The sequence below is a fragment of the Dermacentor albipictus genome, chromosome 1, assembly GCF_038994185.2.
Source record: "Dermacentor albipictus isolate Rhodes 1998 colony chromosome 1, USDA_Dalb.pri_finalv2, whole genome shotgun sequence".
NCBI classification, from domain to species: Eukaryota; Metazoa; Arthropoda; class Arachnida; order Ixodida; family Ixodidae; genus Dermacentor; species Dermacentor albipictus.
In genome coordinates this window covers 293,831,599-293,854,301 of record NC_091821.1, presented here as the reverse complement: position 1 = coordinate 293,854,301, position 22,703 = coordinate 293,831,599, and the positions used below count along the sequence as shown (strand labels likewise).

General features: G+C 44.1%; 1 protein-coding gene across 9 annotated transcripts in view; it reads left to right on the top strand.

The window, feature by feature from the left end:
• Nucleotides 1-22,703, top strand: part of LOC135921904 (peptide transporter family 1-like) — a 785,940-nt gene that overhangs the window by 588,881 nt on the left and 174,356 nt on the right. For all 9 annotated transcript variants that reach the window (XM_070531433.1, XM_070531432.1, XM_070531435.1 and 6 more), the window contains one exon: nucleotides 12,708-12,782. In XM_070531433.1, coding sequence (XP_070387534.1) covers nucleotides 12,708-12,782 — 75 coding nt within the window. The remainder of the gene's footprint in view (nucleotides 1-12,707; nucleotides 12,783-22,703) is intronic.

Here is a 22,703-nt window from a genome sequence, read left to right as displayed (position 1 = left end):
CAGTAGGTGAGTACTGGTAAGACACAGCTATTATACACTTTTCTCTTGAGGAATAATGGCAACCTGCTGTTCATTATCTGAGGATGCCTGCCAAACGCACCCCAGCCCATTCTTATTCTTCTGATTATTTCCGTATCATGATCCGGATCCGCCGCCACTTCCTGCCCTAAGTAGATGTATTCCCTTGCTTTTTCCAGTGCCTCGTTACCTATAGTAAATTGCTGTTCTTTTCCGAGACTGTTAAACATTGCTTTAATTTTCTGCAGATTAATTTTTAGACCCACTCTTCTGCTTTGCCTCTCCAGGTCAGCGAGTATGCGTTACACTTGGTCCCCTGAGTTACTAAGCAAGGCAATATCATCAGCGAATCGCAAGTTACTGAGGTATTCTCCATTAGCTATTATCCCCAATTCTTCCCAACCCAGGTCTCTGAATATTTTCACATATGGCTCATCTACACCCTGATTCCGTAATCCCTCCATGACTGCTGAGGTTTCGACGGAATCAAACGCTTTTTCGTAATCAATGAAATCTATATGTAAGGGTTGGTTATATTCCGCACATTTCTCTATCACGCGATTGATAGTGTGAATATGGTCTATTGTTAAGTAGCCTTTACGGAATCCTGCCTGGTCCTATGGTTTACAGAAGTCTAAGGTGTTCCTGATTCTATTTGTGATGACTTTAGTAAATACTTTGTAGGCAACTGACAGTAAGCTGATCAGTCTATAATTTTTCGGGTCTTTGGCGTCTCCTTTCTGATGGATTAGGATTATGTTAGCGTTTTTCGAAGATTCCGGTACGCTCGAGGTCATGAGACATTGCGAATACAGGGTGGCCAGTTTCTCTAGAACAAACTGCCCACCATCCTTCAACAAATCTGCTGTTACCTTATCCTCCCCAGCTGCATTCCCCCTTTGCATATCTCCCAAGGCTTTCTTTACTTCTTCCGACGTTACCTGTGGGATTTCGAATTCCTCTCGACTACTCTCTCTTCCATTATCGTCGTGGGTGCCACTGGTACTGTATAAATCTCTATACAACCCCTCAGCCACCTGAACTATCTCATCCATATTAGTAATGATATTGCCGGCTTTGTCTCTTAACGCATACACTGATTCTTGCCAATTCCTATTTTCTTCTTCACTGCTTTTAGGCTTCTTCCATTCCTGAGAGCATGTTCAATTCTATCCATATTATACTACCTTATGTCAGCTGTCTTACGCTTGTTGATTAACTTGGAAAGTTCTGCCAGTTCTATTCTAGCTGTTGAGTTAGAGGCTTTCATACATTGGCGTTTCTTCATCAGATCTTTCGTCTCCTGCGGTAGCTTACTGGTATCCTGTCTAACGATGTTACCACCGACTTCTATTGCACACTCCTTAATAATGCCCACAAGATTGTCGTTCATGGCTTCAACACTAAGATCCGCTTCCTGAGTTGAAGCCGAATACCTGTTCTGTAGCTTGATCTGGAATTCCTCTATTTTCCCTCTTACCGCTAACTCATTGATCGGCTTCTTATGTACCAGTTTCTTCCAGATAGTAAATAACCACTTCTAAATTAGCCGAATTGGCAATCGCGATGCCTGCTCAAAAAACGAACAAAAATTCATCAGATTTCAATGTGCCTTTATTATCTGTGAATTCGTAAGCTCCGTTGAACACCAGCACTTGCCTAGAGGACGTATTCGTATATGTCTCGTTCTGCAGCTATGCTGTACTGAGTCCGCTTTATCAGATGTTCAGTGGCTCTCTTGATGACCGATTCTCGAATTCTATGGCAGACATCCGTTATTCTTGTCTTGAGCTAATCTGACATCCGCCTCTGTGACGTAAACACAATCTTAACCTAACACCAAAGATAAAAATCGAGTGGAGAGAGGTCAGGTGACCTAGCCGCCCAATTTACATGCCCGTGCCTTCCGATCCATTGCTCATGAAAAGACGCATCGAGCCAGTCTCTTGCTCGGCTGCTGCTGTGTGCTGGAGCTCTATTTTGTGGGTACCACGGAAATGGAAGGCATGATAGCTGGACTACGCTGAGAAACTCATCTACCACTCCTTCAAAGATTTCAAAGCCGAGTGTGCGCGCAGCAGTATCTCTCCGGCTCCGAAAGGGGTAGGCCACGCATCCAACCTACTCCTGAGGAGCAGGCAGCTTTTGATCAGCAATGCCGTTAGCAGGATTGGGAGCAAGCTCGTACACGCCGTCCCGATGCTCCATTCCGGCCACAAGAATAGGCTCGTGCAGCCGAACGCAAGCACCAACTGCGTACCGATGATCCGGCAGTCTACCACGCCGTCGTTTAATGAACCGTCGGGATTAACCCAGTGACAAACACCGGAGCCGCACGTCTCAGCTTCGCTGGTTAAAGGGACACTAAAGGTTAATATTAGGTCCACGTGGACTGGTGAACTACCATCCCAGAAATCTGGAAACGCTTGTTTCGTGCGAAGAGGAGACTTATTATAAGAGAAAATCTGTTCTCAAGCGTCCGCGTATCTCTAGTGCAGTTCAAATCGCCCGCCCTCCGATCGAGGAGTGGTGAACTCATGTTCTCATATTGAGGTTGCGCCGTCGGTTAGTAAAACGGCGCCCGCAGACGGCGCTACGGCTTTTCTGCTCAAAACCCAAACGCACGGACAGAAACAGATCCAAGACAGAGCCGACAGCAGCGCGAAAGCGGAACTATGGTGGCTAGCGCAAGGGAAAGCGCGCGACAATAAGCTGGTTCTTTATTTCATGACGCCAACTTTCACGCTCGTTGCAATGGACGACCCTGACAACGACACATTGGCTCGCGATGCTGGGCTCGACTTCATCGATTTCAGCACTGAAGAACGTGACCTGCTGCTGAGGGCTCACGCTGCCGGCGTCGTTGCGTACTATTACGACGGCAACTGTATGTCATGGCTGTACATATTCGCACATTTGTAGTTTTTCCTTCATGAAAACTAAATGCCGCACTTCGACCTGCAGTTGATCTTGTGCTTCCGAGAATGCAGGCAAGACCAATGGAACAGCGCTACGGGAAAGCATTGCCTAAAAGGCACTCCACACGACTTCAGTAAGTTGGCGTTAAGCTGGTAATCCTCTGAATGAAAGTGCAGCGAGCACACTATGCAATTTTTGGCTCTTTGCTAACGCGCTGTGGCAGAGGTATGACACTTAGCCACTTCGAACGGAGAGGTTCACTCGTTGGCACACAGTGATAAGTAACGTTGGATTCGCCGCTGCAACTGCCCTTGGACAATTTCCGCGGACCCTTTTCGCATCCTGCGACATCACATGGACGTGGCATTCTCGCTGCTTGATCCAAATGCAAGTTTCGCGAGCCAGCAGAAGCAGCGCAGCATGGCGAGATAATGAAACAACTGGAACTCCAAAGCGCGCGTGGCGCAAAGTCGAGCGCGCTGAGTCGAGCGAAAACGAAACCTTTCGACGACCCATGCTACTGATAAGATCTTGATGAGGGCTAGTTGGTTCATACTCAGAACTGAGGTGAAACAGCGCGGAAAAGACGAGGACACAAGGAAACAAATACCACAGACAAGCGCTGACTGCGAACTGGAAGTTTATTTGAAATTCACCGGACCTTTATACCTTCTTCAGCATAGGCATGCGTACATCAGTCACAAAAACATTTGCAAATCGACATTTTAATCTTTCTTCCAACAATGGGATTTCTTTTCCCGACAAGGCCAGAGAAGGAGTGCTTACGCATTTATCGCCTTTCTTTCTTATATGAAAGGCCTCTACTATTTCCCTTTCCTTCTTACTCTTTCCTTCCCCTATGAATTTTGTCTTTTCAAATATGGGGGTGCAGTGACACTTGTTACAGTGTCCAGCTAAATGACTCCCATAACAGGACACTGTAACAAGTTCCAGTTGGCAGTCAGCGCTTGTCTGTGGTATTTGTTTCCTTGTGTCCTCGTCTTTTTCGCGCTGTTTCACATCAGTTCTACATACTACTGAAAGCTAACGTCAACATGTTATATTTTCATAGAATCGAACAGAAGTAGAGAAGTAGCATTTTCTTCTGTCTTATAACCTAATGAAATGATCCTTTTAATACCAGTTGTTGAGTACTAGTGACAAATTATGATTAGGATTGCCTTCGTCATCGGGCTAGTACAGGGATGTCGCTGGGGGGTCTCAAATCGTGTGATGCATTTACCTGAATTTTTCTGTTACTAAAACTCTGTTCGCGATTATATTGACGCTTTAGATGTTCTAGAGCATTGCTTTATCACTTTAACTTGACTTCATAGTAACCTTTAGTGTCCCTTTAACTATCTGTACAGAGTGCTTAGGTGGTTATTTGTTCCGTTGTTTTCTACATTTCGTACTGGCTAACTCATAAGGAGCCTGTTCGAGGGCGCTGCTTTATGATGCTGTTGGAAGCGCAGTCACGTGGTATTCGCCATATTTCGCAAGGTTTATTTATCTCTCGGAAAAAATTTGTACTCAATTAGTACGTCGCTGAAGATACCGCGTTAGATGTGCCTTGGCTGTGCCTACAAATGCCTCATTGACACTGACAATTGACTGATAATCATGATAGTACCTCTTGAGTTAGATAAGGAATTACAATTACCTAATAAAATATCAGTAATGAAGAAATACTGGCAGCTATTCAAGTGTACTGGAAACAATATGCACTAGGTTTTTCTCTAATAAGGCATTTCTTTTTTTTACATCTTGGTGCATCATCATTAATTGGGACACCCTGTGTATGTTTATGACCTTTGCATGCAAGTGACGATGATTCCATCGCTAATAAATGTTGTAAATCATTAAATGGTTTTTTTAAATTAATCGTCAGCTTTGCTTACTGGAAAGAGAAGCGACACTGAGATACATATCATTCACATCATCGATAAAAGACTGGCGAAGGGGTCCCTAAAGTCTACAGGTTTTTTTTTTTGCATGGTCAACAAGCACTCAAAGCACATACAGCAACATATTCATGCTCTAGGCATAAGCTGTCGATACCTCTAGGCATAAGCTATCCATACCTTTAGAAACAATGTCTACGAAGTTGTCGGGCGAAAAGAATAAAGCTGTTAAGCACTTGCCTGGTAGCATTCCGATAAGGCACACCGTGATTTAGATCCGTTACAAACGAGGTAGGTTGAAAACTTGGCACTTCGAAAAAAAGAAAAAATCAACAGTCATGCATGAAGCAACTAGCCATAAAACGTATATGCAAAACATATGCAAAAACGTGAAGTGTGTGACAGCTGGTGCGAGGATTTAGCATAGAACACAATGCGCTCATGCAGTCCTGCTGCCTAGCTAGCGCAACGCGGTAAAGAAGCGGCAAACAGTATATGCGGCAAACGGCATTCAGAACTTTAGGGAAATGCATTAAACCGCATGCTGCACTGCAGACGAACCAGTCTAAATATGATTGAGTGTAAAAAACGTGTGTAAAAATGAGATAATAAAGGAAAGGATGAGAACAAGAAATTTCCGGCCGAACGGATCCCATCCATTGCTACCGTTGCTTCCGCTGATTACGCTTTGCGGGGAAGGATTAGAAACGTATCTCTGGCACGTTTTCGCCGGTATTTGAGCCCGCCACCGTGCAACAATGCTTCGACATTTCTTGAAGCTTTGGTCACCCCACACATGCGAAGGGTGTTGCTTATTTTGCTCGGAATACGTGAATAAGACAAGCACGCTCAACGACGCAACAAACTACAGCTGGCTCCCGAGTGCGCAAGGCCAGTTGTGGCGCCCGCGCATGAGTTCGATGTGACGCGCATTGTCGCCGCTCACCAATGGCCGCTTTCGACATGGCGTCCGAGTAGCGCGCGTGTGGAAACGCAGCTCGGCTAATAGCGCGCTGCCTCTCGCGACGTTCCGATGGGCGAGGCAGTCGCGCCACACTCCGTTTGCAATGCGGGAATGAATGTATACGCCATCTACGCTACTCACGGCGTTCTCCTCCTAATATAAACGGTTTACTTATATAATCATAATAGAAAATGTTTACACGCGAATTGGAAACATCTATAGAGCTGTGCTCAAATTTCTTATTAGAAAGTATGGTAATCGTCAGGGACTTTTTAATCTAACCTTATTACTATTGGTTGATATTTCTCCTATTTCATGCTAATTTTGCAACGTCTCTTGTATTACATGCTAGAATATTCTTTTCATTAAATCAATATGGTGTGCTGTTAGCCGACGAACGAAGGAGGCAAACCACCTCTACTGAAAACCAGAAATGTCCAGCGCGCACTGGTTCGCGAGAGAGGAACAATGGCGCCACGTTCTCCCCGGCACGCGCCGACACGCGAACGCGTCCGTTGGAGCAACCACCGGACGCACGGCGACGCTCGGCTGCGGCGCACTGTTGCTGGACTATTTTGTCTTCAACCGTCCGGCTTCAGACAGCCTGCTGTAAACTCAGCTTGACACAATAAGTTAGTGATATGCATGCTCTTTTGGATATGAAAAACACGTTTCATTAATGAATGTATGCCTGCCGCAATAGTTTCGTTTTACCTTTGAAGTAATAATGGTGCACGAAATATCTACGCCAGCGCTCGCGCGTCGTCTGTCGACAAAATCGCTTTGCCAACACCTGCACGCCATATTATATCAGAAGCTGTCGTATCAAAGCTGTTGTATGGTTTCATTTTTGAGAGCTTATTGCACAACCAACTATGCAAGAATTAGGCGAGCAAAGTAGAGTAAAAAATCTGTGTTAGAAATATTACCACGTAGTAGTGACGGTGAAAAATGATCCAGAGTCAGTGATGGGAATTACAAATTTAACTCTTTACTGGGCGAACATGTGGCCAGCAAAACAAGTAACACTCAGTCGCAACGATATCGGCAAGTCGGCGACTGTCGAAAATCTGACTTGCGGGTCAAGCACGCCGGCTTTCATATATCAGTCGTGGAAGGCTCCAGCTGGTGCCCGCGTGGCTTCTAGAAACGACTACACAATGCGTGTCGCATATGCAATCAGAATATACAAGGTTCGTCAACAACAAACAACCGACAGAACCATCGATAACATTCACGAAACTTCTGATACGTGCAGACGCGTCCTGCGCCGAGCGAGAACGTTTAAGATTTGTTAGTCGGTGAAACAGGGTCATCGGATAAAGATAAAAAAGTATCCGTGTCAATATAGTTGTGCTTGCTGGTGCATGAAAAAAAAAAACGTGAAAAAGTACGTTTTGAGAAAATCAGCTAGAAGGAATTGAAGCATCTGTAGCACTCACGAAAAACATCTACAATAGCGAAAATTTACGTAATTTGTAGCTTGTCTCCTCCCGATTCTCGATTCTGTCAAATCTTGCCAATGGAGCGCCTTATTTATTATTCTAGGCTATTTTGAAGCATCAGCACCGCATCGGGAGGCCTTCCCATTCAGCGTATTGCTAGAAAAATTTGCACTGTGTGATTTTGGTGTGTGGTGTTTATTGGCGCAAGGGCCATTTGTGGCCAAAGAGCGCCAGTACAACGTTATTAATGCTGTGAGATTTTGATATATGTTAGATGCTTTAGCAGCATGGCTGTAAATGCGCCTAAAATGACCATCATTACTTTCATCAGTGCTTTTATTCTTGATGCAATATCTTGCTGTACACAATTGTGTAGACAGCGTCTGAAAGTGTTAAGCACTGCGGAAGGAATACGATCAGCAACACACGAAAGGGAACGTTCGAGGCGCTTCATACACATGAAAACAAAGTCTTCGTTGACTGATAGTGTACACACCATGCCAGACTGAGAAGGAAGCCTACTTGAAGTATCTTTTTCACCATATAAAGAACAGAAATGTGCGAAGCAGTCAACAGTGTTCGAGACATCACCATACTCAACAGGAAGACATACATCTTTGGCGCTTTCTTTAGAAGAGCGAGAGCGCGCGAAGCTCCAGAAATATATTGAATTACGTGTCACGCTGGCTTCCACACATTCAGTGGAGTCGTCGTGATGATTCTAATAATAATAATAATAATAATAATAATAATAATAATAATAATAATAATAATAATAATAATAATAATAATAATAATAATAGTGGTAAGATGTCACTCTAGACAGCTCGCAATACTAAAAACAACGGCTGATGCCTGTACGCTAGAGCGTCTGATAGCCAGCCATCTAGAGCAGGAATTTTCAGGGTGGAGAAGATACCCTCCCCTCCACATGCACATACACACACAGTCGAGGGGGGCACAACACGCAGGAATGCCAATTCAGTCCCGTTGCCAGGATGGGGAGTCCGAATGGCCAGGGTAAAGGGGGCGGAGAGAAAGCTCTGTATGCAAGATACAAGCGTTCAGTTGCGATGTCGGGCCGTACGCATGATGGGCCTCAGGCTGTGCTGACCGCTTGTTCAGATGGACTGAATAAAGATGAATGCTGTCAAGAAAGCCGTAAAGCACACTGCAGAATAGACAGACTAGTGCAATGTTGCGCTGATATTGAAGGGTGTGCCACTTGAGGGTTTTGAGGCAATCCTGGCAGGCTGGCATGAGCTTGCGACTACCGAAAAGATGGGAATAGAGGGTGCGTGTTGCCCGGCGCTGAGCAGGCTCAAGTTTCTCAGCGACGTGAGTTTGGTACAGGGACTGTACTGATGAGCAGTACTCAAACCGTGGCAAAATGATATAAGTGTAGACTGCTCAGAAAACCTCAGGTCCACATGGAAGAGAGGCATGGGACACAAACCCGAGAATGCGATGATACCTAGATACAGCGAAAAAGTCTACCTATATATACAGTACAGCCTAGGTATACAGTACAGTCTAGGTATACAGTATACCTAGACATATGCGAAAAAGTCGAGAGAAGGGCTGAATGTTACACCAAGAATGGGAAGGACCCGAACAGTCTTCATAGAGGTGCCTCCGAAGAAGTAGGTTGAACATGCAGTAGTTTTGTTGTGGCTTATAAGGATGGCAGTACTCTTTGCAGTGCACAGACAGAGGTTTGTTGCTGACTGTTGTGACTGTGTGGTTTACAAGATCCCTCTTTCATGCAAGCGTTTTTATATCGGCCAAACGGGGCGTTGCATCAACGACCGCATGCGTGAGCACTTCAACAAATTTCAAAAACGGGCAAAAGATAGTCAGTTGTCGCTACATTGCAATGAATGCGGCTGCAAGCCATCCTTCGAAGGTGTAACATATTTGTCAAAATATCGTGATGACCGCGCACGCCTTATATCCGAAGCCTTCCACATTCACGTTAGGGGTGATGCATGTGTAAGCCTCCCGTCCATTTCTCTCCTTCCAAAGGAGATTGCCTTCTTATCACATTTATTGCATTCCCCCTGCGCATGCCCTATCCTGTAGATTCTGTAGTTTCAGATAGCGGCGGAGCATATATATGCTGACTGACGGAATAAACACACTTTGGTTGTTAGTCAGCGCCGTTGTCTGTGTCCCTTCACTCGTCCTGTCGTTTAGCGCTGTTTTTATTGCTCGGAATCATGAACCAACCAGCCCAAATGCGTACTCTTTTGCTACTACAAAGTTTGTTATTGTAGGTCCAGTCGTTCACCTTTGCGGAACGTATTTATTTGAAGGGCATATGCGTTACATCGGCTTAATGTTCCAGTGGAAGTCTTGTGAATCAAACACATTCTGCGGAGATGCACTAGGAACTTGGTTTTGAGTTGATTTTTTTTCTGATGGCAGGTTGTAGTATCGCAGCGGCAAACATTTCAGTGGAACAGAAGTGTTACGTTCTCGGTGAGTTGATTGTACATGATACTTTAGAGACTTATGCGCGCAGAAGGACAGGACGTCGAACGAAGGGACACACGACATGCGCAAATGAGAGGCTAGCAGAACATTACCGCAAGGTAAAACAAGGCATCGAAGGCCACGTTGCAGAACACTACAGGTCATGCAATGTTTGCTATCCTATCTTTAACAGATGCACGATACTATTCTCTCACATAAATCAGTTAACCAGGAAGATAGTCTAGGCCAGAGGAATTCTTCGGCGTGATCAGAGTTGCATGAGTGCACCGTCTGTAGCATTAAGTGATAAGGAAGTGGGCTTTCTCGATGGGTAAACGGCATGACAGTGACAAGTTTTGGCTTCTCTGGCACATGTGGCTATGTAATTTTCGCACGTTTTGTTTGTTTTTTGTTGTTTCCTAGCCTCCCTGTTTTTTTCCCGATTGTGGAAACGTATATATATGTCGCCATCACAATAAAAGCCAGTTGAATTTTGCGCATGTTGTGTGTCCCTTCTTCGTTTGACGTCCTGTCTGTGCGTGCATAAGTCTTTAAAGAATTTTAGTGGAGCCTGAGGAGATTTGGGCAGTTTAAGCACACCGACCGAGCGAAGCACTGACGACACCTTTTCGCCTCACACTATATCTGCTCTTTCATTCGTTTGTTACATACTGCCGGCCACCTTCGGAGCCCTTGGGCACGAGTGGGCCGCGCCATCGATCCCTACTCGTATGCGTGGCAGACCGCGTAAGCAAGGCAGTCGGGAAGCTTGTCCAGCATGCCCGATCAGACGATCGTAGACCACGGACGCAGTTAAACAGACCTGCTCGAAGCGCGTTCACGGATGGCCGACAGCGCAGATCACGGACGTTTTTGTCTTTGGTCAAGCATAGAAATGCTTACACATTGATAATTCATCTTTCCCGGGTCTTTCATTGGGTTGACAGCCGCAGGCCGCTGGCTGGTCGGGAGGCCTTAGTTTGGCGACCGCTGCCCCCCTTAAGACCCTGCGTGCAACGTATTGCACAATCATATTTTGGCCTTCTGAAGACAAAACTTGGCTGAAAGCGAAAATGCGTTTACAGGAGAACCAGTTGGTGCCATCTGTTGGTGTTTCATTCATCTTTTGGCGGCAGGTGGCGTACCTGCTTACAAACAAAATGAGTATGAGCAACGACTGAGGAATATGGAAGAAAGCAAGTTGGCTGGGAGAGTGTTGAGGTATCTGTACTGGCAAAACGTTGATTCACAGTGGAGGAAAAGAACTAGGAAGCTTACCAGCAAGTATGCGGCCTGTAGGGTGGGTAACACAGCAACAAAGAACATCTATCAGAATATCAGAGAGGCTTAAATAATCTCATGGGTGGTGGCAACGGAAAAGAAACCTGCCATGAGTAACTACTTAAGATGGAAAAACCAAATCAGGAAAGAAACCATTTATGATAACTCAAAGGGAAGCTCATTACTTTTCGAAGACAGATCGGGATGCCTTAGAACGCGCACCTATAAAGCAAGATAAAAGAAAAAAAAGGAAGACTGCAGATGGTGCGTAATAAATATTGAACCCTTCGATAATCCTTCTGCTGGCTCATCAGCCGGAGTCGTTTGGAAATTTTGATGGCAATGTCATTACAAGCGGACACTCCGTATCTCTGATGAAAAGTTTTGGTCGAGCCGGTGCTTTTAAATGAGCGAACAATGCGAGGCACGTGACACCAGGCGTTTCAAAGGTTGCACGCATGCGTGGTCCTGCGAGGCTGCGGCATTTGCCTCACGATACCTGAGTCATTCCAGATGGCTTGAACGACGGTGCAGCAAGCGCGAAACAAATGTGCTTTCGGATCATCAAGCGAAATGGCCTTGCGGCGGCACAGTGCCAACCGGAACGATTGCAACACCTTTTTACTCCCGGCGTTTGCATCCACAAGTTGCATTGCGAAAAATCTCTACTTGTGTTTAGCAGTGACTGAGCTTCCCTCGTAAGCTGCCTTCAATTTGCAGCAGCTAAATATATCGCTGTTCAAATAGTATATTCTTATGCTTTGGAAAATGCAGTGTGTCAAATATATTTTCAATTCGCATTTCTTCAAACTAAGCCTATGCACAAGGATTCTGCCAGAAGGTGGAGTACTGCGTAAATTGAATTTGTCAGTGCCTTCTAAACAAAATAAAAATTTCTAATCGTATTGCCCTTGCTATTCCAATACATAATGATGCTCCTTTGACGAGTTATGACGATCGCTTTTAATTTTGGTGGACCCCTGATCTTGTTCTTGAAACACACGCTACTTTCTCAAGAAAGTTGCGTCGTGTATTGCTCATATTTTTGGTCGGGTCACGAAATTATGAGTTTGCATACATTTTATTTGCACCACTTACTAGCCTTCAGTGAATCTGGCTCCCTTCGGAGATTTTCCGATTAGAGTATCTTGTACGTCAAGATATACGATACTTCAACTCATGTATCGCAAATAAAGACTTTCATAGATGTCTTGTCGAAGGTATCATGGTATAGATACAAGATACCTACAGAGATGCGCATAGCATATAAGATACGTTAATATTCGATACTGCCCAGCCCTGTTGTGTACACAGGTGAAATCGGGGGTCATGGCATCGTCCCGGGAATTCCGCCATGTCCAATAAAAAGTAAGCGCGGTGAAAATAACACCTTTGCTAAGCTAGCAGGCTGTCTAAGATAACTAGCATCTCATCCCTGCTGTAAATGGACGACTGGCTTGAGGTTAATAAAAAATGCTTGCTTCATGGTTAATGACTGTAGTGTTTTATAGTGATCACTGCTGCTCGCCCAATATAACGGCCCTGTTGCGACGCGTCCGTTTTCTCGAATTCTGCACCATAGTGGTTGAGGCCATTTTCAGTGAGATGCCCACCTAGGCAATAAAACCGTTTCAAACTTGCACCAACAATTCAGATAAATACGCAGAAGCAATACTAACTGATCTCTGGTCTGGATCGCAGCACGCGCTCTCACGCAAGGTGCGGACCAAGGAATCCAGGGAGCACTGGCTCGACCATGCGGACGACGTGTTCGAGGCAAGTCTCTTCACCCCATAATTGTCGGGCATGTACTACATTATCAATTATTTTTACCAATTTGTTTGCTCTCCTCTCTTTTCGCTTATTGTACCACTTTTTATCTGGTGCATTTGTCTTGCTCTTCCAACGAGTGTTCTCTTATTATTGAGTTCCATCGTTTCCTCCTGTCTCATTTTTTCCTTTCAAATTATATAAAAATAGACTCAAGTCCTGCATAAAATCAATTGGAGGGCAGCCTCGATCCGGTACGGTAATGTGGTCAACAACTCGTTAGGTTAGCCTTCCTCCGTTAAGTATCTATCATTCGATATGCACCGGTCGCTCTTTCTTTTTATCAGGTTTGCCATAGCGTAAATCGTTGGGGTAGCGCCACTGTCCACATGTCTGTACTTCTATGGTGCGACAAAATACATTGGTGTTACAAGAAAAGTGTTACTTTGATGGCATCGTCCGGAGAATTGCTTCGTACAGGTTGAAATCCAGGGAAAACATGGGGAATGCGGGAGATGGGAATTCAAGATGATTAGCAAAACGTGAACAAGGTGAATGCAGGAGCCAACGTTTCGACAAGTGGACTTGTCTTCTTCAAGGTGACGTATGCTTTCCTCGCCACAGTATATATAAGTGGGGTTATTCTAAAGGGGAGAGAGTACGGCAACGAGGGAAGGTGTAATTTAGCGTGTCGAATTGAGAGTAAAAGAACGCTGTGCACTGGGCCGAGGTCAGGGCCACCCTCCTCCCCACCCTGGTCTGTCAACGCACGCGTGTTAGCCGGCGTGTCAAGGGCGTCTGACACGCCGGCTGAACAAAAAAAAAAGGAATGGAAAGGGGAAGAAAAAAAAGGGGGGATAATGCCAAGAAATCAAACTAAGTGTTGTTGCCTGTAGCTTGAAATTTAGCATAGCGAATAGATTCTAAAGATCTGGAGACCAGAGACCTGGATTGGGAAGAATTGGGGATAAGAGTAAATGGAGAATACCTTAGTAACTTGCGCTTCGCTGATGATATTGCCTTGCTTAGTAACTCAGGGGACCAACTGCAATGCATGCTCACTGACCTGGAGGGGCAAAAGCAGAAGGGTGGGACTAAAAATCAATCTGCAGACAACTAAAGTGCTGTTTAACAGTCTCGGAAGGGAACAGCAGTTTACGATAGGTAGCGAGGCACTGGAAGTGGTAGGGGAATACATGTACTTAGGACAGGTAGTGACTGCTGATCCGGATCATGAGAGTGAAATAATCAGAAGAATAAGAATGGGCTGGGGTGCGTTTGGCAGGCATTCTCAGATCATGAACAGCAGGTTGCCATTATCCCTCAAGAGAAAAGTGCATAACAGCTGTGTCTTACCGGTACTCACGTACGGGGCAGAAACCTGGAGGCTTCCGAAAAGGGTTGTACTTAAATTGAGGACGACGCAACGAGCTATGGAAAGAAGAGTGATAGGTGTAACGTTGAGGGACAAGAAAAGAGCAGATTGGGTGAGGGAACAAATGCGCGTTAAAACATCTTAGCTGAAATCAAGAAAAAGAAATGGGCATGGGCAGGACATGTAATAAGGAGGGAAGATAACCGATGGTCATTGAGGGTTACGGACTGGATTCCAAGGGAAGGGAAGCGTAGCAGGGGGCGACAGAAAGTTAGATTGGCAGATGAGATAAGGAAGTTTGGAGGGACAACATGGCCACAATTAGCACATGACCGGGGTAGTTGGAGAAGTATGGGAGAGGTCTTTGCCTTGCAGTGGGCGTAACCATGCTGATGATGATGATTATTATTATGATTATGATGATGATGATGATGAAGAAGAAGCGGAAGTTGTAGCCTTGATGCGAGAATTTGGATTTTGTCAAGCTTTGCCAAATTTGTTTCAGTGCACATGTCGCAGCGGTTTTCGCATATTTGATGAACGATGTGATCGTGGATATATAAAGGAGTCATCTATTTGTAAACGTCGAATTACTTAAGTGGCACACAGTGTTTTGCTGGCTTTAGAGCATACGTTATTGATGAGACCATTCGAGCGAGGATGAGTCGTGAGTGGAAGGCCAAGGTAATTATTGTTCATGAGCTCTGGACAGACAGGTGCCATCAATACAGTATGGACGATTAGTATTTTTCCTACAGATTGACATCAACACTGATTTCTTCGTGCTTAATAAATTGGCCAGTCTTTGTGCCAACCCACATTTATCTGCAGATTTAGGTTCAATTTTTTTTTCGATCGGCGGAAGAAATCATATTTGTTTACAAGTATACAATCATCAGCAAAAACAATACTGAAGAAGAGAGGTGTATAGGCAAGTCATTTGCGGAAATTAAAAATAAAAGGGGATCTTGTCCGCTTGCTTGTGTTGCTCTGGATGCCACAGAAGACAGGCTAGATTTTTCATCGCCTACGGGTACATCTGGCTCTTTAGCATTAAGGTATGAGCTAAACTACTGCGTGATTGGCGGATTTCGAAAAGTCGCATCACCTTTAAGGGGTAACTTGGTGTGAGGTACCTTATCGAAGGCTTTTGCAGAGTGTAGGATTCAAATAGCTATTTGGCGACAGACTTTGGAGCTAGGTCAGAGACGACATTCATTAGCGGGGTTACGGTGGCGAATCTTTTGCGGAAACCATGCTAATGGAAACGTATTAAATTGTTATTGTCGAGGTGTTCTGTCAAGCGCTCAGAAACTCAAGTAGCTTAGCACAAGTACCAGTGTGTGAGATGGTATTCCCCATCATCCACTTTTGTGTACAGGAGTAATCTCTGCGCACTTCCACGGCAAGCAGCCAGTGTCAACAGATGATTTACAAAGGAAAGTCAAGCATCTGGATACCCACAGAACATAACTGCACAACAACCTATATGAAATTTAATACAGCCTAGGGATTTTATGTATCTGCATGAAGTAGTAGGTTTCTAAAATATTGCTCACTTTGTATTTCAAGCGTCAAAAATCTGTCAGGTTAATCAGTGAAAGTCGGCGAGGAGCCATCATCGTAAGTGAAACTGAAGCAAAGAAGAAACTAAATCTCTCATCGCGTCTACCTCTACTCCCTTAAGTACCAAGTGGACGAGTTTTGGTTTGCAGGTTTACATAGGACGAGAATTTACCACTAGCGCCTTTCAAAATATGTTCTAGCGTAACCTTGAACATTCAAATGCAGATTCCTTGAGAAGATGCCTTAAATGTTAGACTAAATAATGAACGTGGCCTTTTTTTTTGCAATGGGAAGTTTATCTTTCTTTCCGGTCATCATTTTTTACCAGCTAACAACTGTTACAGTTATCGCTCGGCGCAATACGCGATTGCATGTATCGGTCCCTAATGTTGTTGCCAATTTTAATGCGAGAAAAAAATTCCCTAATGAGATTTCATGCGTGATGCGAATATTGATTTACATTCTATAGCGCACGCGAGCGCCAGCAATTACGCGGAAATGGCGGTGAGGGATATGTAAATAGCCAACGCGCTGGACCCATGGATCAGATGTTTGACCACCGACGACTGTGCTATCATTGTGCTTGAATGTTTGTCCCCTTTTCGGCACAAGTTCGCCTAATAAAAAGTTCAAGTTTTACCTAGTGCATTGGCAGCTCCATTATTCACCGTCATAACAACGTGACGTCTGGTGGGAGTGCTTGACGTTCGTGTTCCGGGCACGCTCGTAAAGCCCAAATTGTATCCCCAAGCATGAGAACAACGTCAGGCTTCAAGGATTGCACCCTGAGCAGAGGTTCCGACCCGGCAAGTTCGTGACGAATACAAACACAGCAGCCAGGATGACAACTCCGGCGTCCTTTGCGTCCACTGTGGTGAAATAGTCCAGGGAGCCACCTATTTTCCGTAGAGCTGCTTCAGACAAACCTGAAACCTTGCTCGAGACGTTCTCAAAGGTCCTTCAAGAACTGCAGCTAGTTGTGCCGCGCACACTTCTCTTTCGATGGTTCGAAAATCGGGAGTCCACTCCAACAACATGGGACTGCTTTCGGAGCAGCTTCTCAAAGACGTTCACAATCGTCGCCCGAAGAGAACAGACCGAACTTCTACTCGAAGCTCGAGTTGAGCTTCCTAATGAGAACACCGCAATCTTTAATGACGATATTACCCTTCCTTACCGACACGCCGCACCAGATATCTCTGAGGACAAGAAAGTTTGTTTCTACAAGCGGCAAGTTGAGGTACTGTGCCGTGGCCCGAAGTTCACCACTGAACCAAAAGTGCCCCCGGCAGAGAAAGTTGCTTTTTCAAGGTGTGTCTCCCGCTTTGTTTCCTATGGTGAGCAAGCTAGATGCTTGTCTGAATGCCTTGACGTTTGCGTTTATCCTTCTGCGACCCGGAATAACAATGCGACTGTGAATTCCGTTCTTCGATTCTTGGAGAGGAACAAGCTCAGAATGTGTTTGTCGGATAAAGAAGGAATGTTTGTACTGATGCTGGAATGTGTGTTTACGGGAAAATCTGAAAAGGCTATTTTGATGAATTTTTACCGGATTGATGTTAAAGCATCTAAGGTTAAGCAGCAGGCCCTTGCGATGCTATAGCATAGGAATACGGAAGGCCTGATGTCTCGAGTCAAGAAGACTAAAGGTTTAAAACTGCAGGTATTTTTTTTTCAGTTAATACCCATAAACCAGATTTCCCATTCAGGCCATAATTTCGGAAAGGGGACTTGGCAGTTTATAATTTCGGGGTATTTGCAGAAACAGCTTGATGCCCTTTCTATGTTAATAGCTCAGACAGCGTTGTTAGGTTTTTCAAGACACAGAGTCCTGGATCATGTTCAGCTTTTGGTATTGACGTTGAAGGTATGTTTTATTTGCTACCGCATAATGAACCTATGAAGAATGTCAGGTCTTGTGTGTTTAATGATAATGACAAAGCCAAGTTTGTTGGGAATTGCCAGACATCTGTGGGAAGTTTTTTATAATTGTTGTCGTTTTATTTGCGCTATATGTATGTTGACTGGAACAGGAGCACATTCTTACAGAAGTCGGGAATTTGTATAGGGTAGAGAGTGGCTACAGCCTTAAGCCATATTTTCCCTAGTCGAGTAGATAATTGCTTTGCCAGTAATTTAGGACGTTTGGCCCTTAATGTAGGTACGTTGATGATTTATTCATCATCACAGAAAGAGAGAGCCTAAATAGTAAAGTAGCTGGTATTTTAAAGATTTTTGAGGAATGTGGTTTTCCATTGGTTTACCATTCCTGGTTTACCACCAGGAATGTAGTAAACGTTTAAAATGTACTTTTGAGTTGACTGCCGAAGATGATATTCAATTCCTGGATATTAGAATAAGGCTTCGGGAGGACCATTTGTGTTGGGTTTATAAGCCTCGTTCGGCAAACGCGTTATTAAATATTTACCTCAGAACACTCAAAAAAAGAAAAAAAACGGTATTTATTACGCGTTGCTCGCGGTGTTACAGAAGAAATGTGAGCATTCGTTGAGGGAGGGCTTGCTCGCTCACACTCAGAGATTACAAAAGGCTGGTTACCCAGAAAGTGAAATATTGAGGACCTGTCATAATCTTATTAGGTCGGTAAAGGGTACTAATAAGGTAAACGGTACATCAAGGGGCTCCATGCGCAACGATAAAAGATGCAATATACTACATGCCTTTATTTCCATAAACATACAATTTATGGGGGAATTAAGGAAAAAGTTGCTCGCAGCAACTTGACGGGCCTTAAACCCGGTCTGAGGGCAGCAGCAGAAGACACAGGCACAGATTCAGGACCGACAAAAACAATACATAAGCAAAAAATTGACAAGCTGGCTTAGACATTATGCCAGCAAACAGAAACGCAATGCAAAAAAGAACTACGCAATCTACAGTGTACACTAGAGCAAGAAAAGCAGTGATAGAATCATTAACCTAGTAATCATTGTAAGGAAAGAAGAAGACATGATTGAGCCGTTGACAGAGGCTAATATCAAACGAAGATGTGTAACGACAGTCTACCTCAGAAACAGTCACAAGCAACAAATTAATTCGTGTTCAAAAATAACTGAAATGCTCATATAAATGCGATATAGGACAAGGAGTGACATCTATATCATTACATTTAAGCGTGTTTCACAGGCGTGGTATGCGATGGTGCAACATTTGAAGAGCATAGTTAGTGCGAGGATGCGGCACGTACCAGTGTTCAGGTGACCGTGTACGGTACTCTGTTCTGTTTCTAATTAATTGCGCTAACAACGTGATGCATGACTGGCTTTCTTTTACTTCTTTACGATTGGCTAGTAACAGCCTGAACTCTGACAGAGAATGCAGTGTGAGTAATTTCAACTGTTTGAATCGAGGTGCAGTGTGAGCGTCTATTCGAGCGTTACAGATGCTACGTATTACCTTTTTTTTGAAGGAAGAATAGCTGGTTTATGTTTGCAGCACACGTCGTACTCCACACAAGACAGCAGTAGTGTACGTGACTCAGGAAGAGAACGTTGTGCAAAATAAGCTTTACCTTACGTGGCAGCGGTGTTAAACTGAAGAGCGCCCCAGCGACTTGCGCAAGTTTCCTCCAAGGAAGTCGACGTGATCAGTCCATAGCATATGGCTGTCAAAAAAGACACCTAGCGTCTTCGCAGACTGAACAAGCTCAATTCTTGAAGAACATATTATAATGTCGGTCTCTAAGTGCACACCTTAGTTTTTTGGTTGAAATAAAATGGCCTTTGTTTTAATTTTTAAGCCATTACATTACAATCCTGTGACCATCTCTATTTTTTCAAGAACAGGGTTCGCAGTAGAAACCAGCCTTGCAATGTTGTTCGATGAAAAAAGCACCGTAGTATCATCTGCATTGATGATGTATTTAGGTGCGCTATCGACAAGAACAAGGTCATTTAGGTCTATATTGAAAAAAAGGGGGCCCAATATGCTCCCTTGGGGAACACCAACTGTTACTTGCTTGAACTGGGCGCAGATGCCAATAATTTCAAGAAGTTGATTCCGCTTATTTAAATACGATTTCGCTATATCCAAAGCAATACCACGAATACCGTAGTACTCTAGCTCCTTTAACAAAAGTTCATGGTTAACAGAGTCAAACGCTTTACTGAAGTCGATAAGAACTCCGAGCGTGAGCAGCTTGTTTTCAAAATTTCGCAATATTATTTCCTTTTGTGCTGGTAACGCGAGCTGGGTTGACCGCCCCTTTCGGAAAGCATATTGACAGTCAGTGAACAGGTTATATTTTTCAAGGAAATCTGAAATACGCCGAAATATTTTTCCAATTCCTTTTGAACATACTGGAAGTATAGAGATGGGTCTGTAATTAGATATCAGAGTTTTATTGCCTTTTTTTAAACAGTGCAAGTACTTAGCTGTCTGCATTTTGGCAGGACATACCGCAGATGACAGGCAGAGGTTGTAAATGTATGATAAAACAGGCGATATAATGTCCAAGACTTGCTTCACAGGTGTAATCTGTATGTCGTCAACGTCACATGCCGTGGTATTACGTAAGTCAGAAAATAAATGGACTAGCTCAGATTCAGTAGCAGGATATAAGAATATACTCTCGGGGCACCTGACCTGAACACAGCGGACGGCATTTCTATGGACACATAAACCAGCTGCATTAACAAAAAAATTAATAAAACAATCAGGAAGCACTTCATCCGGGATGGTAATGCCATCTTGAAAAATCTAAGTATTTGCATGCGATGACGACGCTCGATTTAGCATAACATTCAGTTTTTTCCAAGTTTTGCGACTATCAGTTTGACAAGACATGAAGTACTCATAATCATAAGAGGTCTTGGCTTTCCGAAACTCATGTGTTAGCTTATTGCGGTAGCGTTTAAATATGTGTAGATCGGTTATATTACGTGACTTAACACACTTGTTATAGAGCATGGTTTTAAACTTTATTTTACGAAAGGGGTCGTCCGTGATCCACGATTTGCGAATGTGCAATGATCGCTTGCGTCTAGTTCGCAGAGGAAAGTTTTCCTGGTAACACGCGCTGAAAATACGCAGAAATTCCTCATATGCTGATTGGGCGCATTGTGTCGCATATACGTCGCTCCAGTCAAGTACCTGAATCTGTCTGCGAAACGTTTCGAGATGGTTTGGTGTAATCACTTGGCTGGGCAAAAGACGCTGTCCGTTCTTTTCGGTGCATCGTTTGAGACAGAAAAAAACCGCCATATGGTCGCTCAGATTACACGAAAGAACGCCGGCTTTTATGATAGCAGTTGAAGAATTGGTGATAAACAAATCTAGGCAAGTTGACGCGGCATAGGTTACTCGTATTGGGGCGGAGATAACGCTTGAGCAACCGTGCGATTGAAGCAAGATATGAAATTCCCGAGTTAAGCTAGGAGATCAATGTTATCCATCACCCCAGATGACGTCATACTTATACGTACAGACATATGCGAAGAAATTTTCGAGAAAACTAAAGAAACGTGGAATATTGCCTCCAGGTGGTCGATAAAAAACCGAGTAAATGCTTCTGCCGCTGAGAATAGATAGAACTTAATTCGTAGTCATCTGTGACACATGACAATTCTTCGATGTAGTCGACATTTATATTGTCACGAACAAGTAAGCTAACGCCACCACCACGAGAGGTAGTCCTAAATTGGTTGAAACATTGATAGCCAGGTAGATGCCAAACAAGAGAACTGTGGTTGTACCATGTCTCAGATGAAACAACGAAATCGAATTTAAAATTCAGACTACCGAAAGTACATTTAGCTCATTATGTTTGTTTCGAGCAGACTGGCAGTTTAAATGAAAACATTTAGTGGATCGCCAGTGTTCCGAACCGATGAAGTCGAGTAATTCTCTGGGCGATACCCAATCTCTACTTGACATGGTGAACTGACGATATGCAGATTGACTCATCATTTCAGCCTGTTTAGATCACCTACATTCTTTACCACATGGGCACTATCTCCTTCTTCCTATCTGATAAATATTTTGCCACCACGGTACCGGACAAAGCGGAAATCATTAACTTTCGTCCATTCCTTAGCCTTCTTAAGCAGAGCCCTGATATACGTTGTCGAGTTTTCCCATCACATGTTGGCCAGATTGAAGAGCCGGGAGCGATTTTCTTTTCTCTAACCGACTGATTCGCAAAACGTATCAAGACAGCTGGAATCTTATCAGCTCTAGCTGGCAGCCTGTGGATTGCCGAAACTAACTGATCATTCAGCAAGGCTAATGTGAGTTTGGATGCGATAGCGTTTATTTCTCTAAGCAGGCATTCGTCTCGAACGTGCTTAAGACCATGAACATTGAGGTTCAGCTTTCTGCTTTGATACTCAATGTCATTTACAGAAGAAGCAATGCGCTGCAGTTTGGCACCAGAACCGTCTGTATTTTCGAGCTTTGAAACCCTAGCGCTAAGACATTTAATCTCGCCTTCATGCCTGGTTACGTCACCAAGAATGGCATCGTATTTGTCAGACATAAACTTGACCAATGCCTCTAGGTCATCAACCATCTTCTTCAAGGGAAGCAGCTCGTCAAGCTTTCTGTTCACCTCAAGAAGCAGGCCAGCAACAGAAATATCTTCAGCATGCATCTTTGGGACGGGAGACATTTGGCTCAGACTTTCGGCACTGTGTACATTTCTACGATTTGTGTAGTCCTGGCGTTTCGACTTAAAACTTTTCTCTGAGACTCTGGAGCAATACCCCAAATAGAAGAGGCCTATGCATTCAAAGCGCACCATGTGCCGATTATCAGATGACATATCTCCCACACAGTTCGCACAGGTTGTATCGCTGAGATCGCTCATTGTAATTTAAGAGCACGGCTATCTGGTACAGAGGAAAAACTTCTCCGAAGGCCAACTGACAAGAGCTAGGAGCACTTCGAACATACAAAATGCACAAAAACCACCATGGAAGCATCAGCGGCAGAGTACGTTAACATGAGTGCTTGATATATAAGTCAGC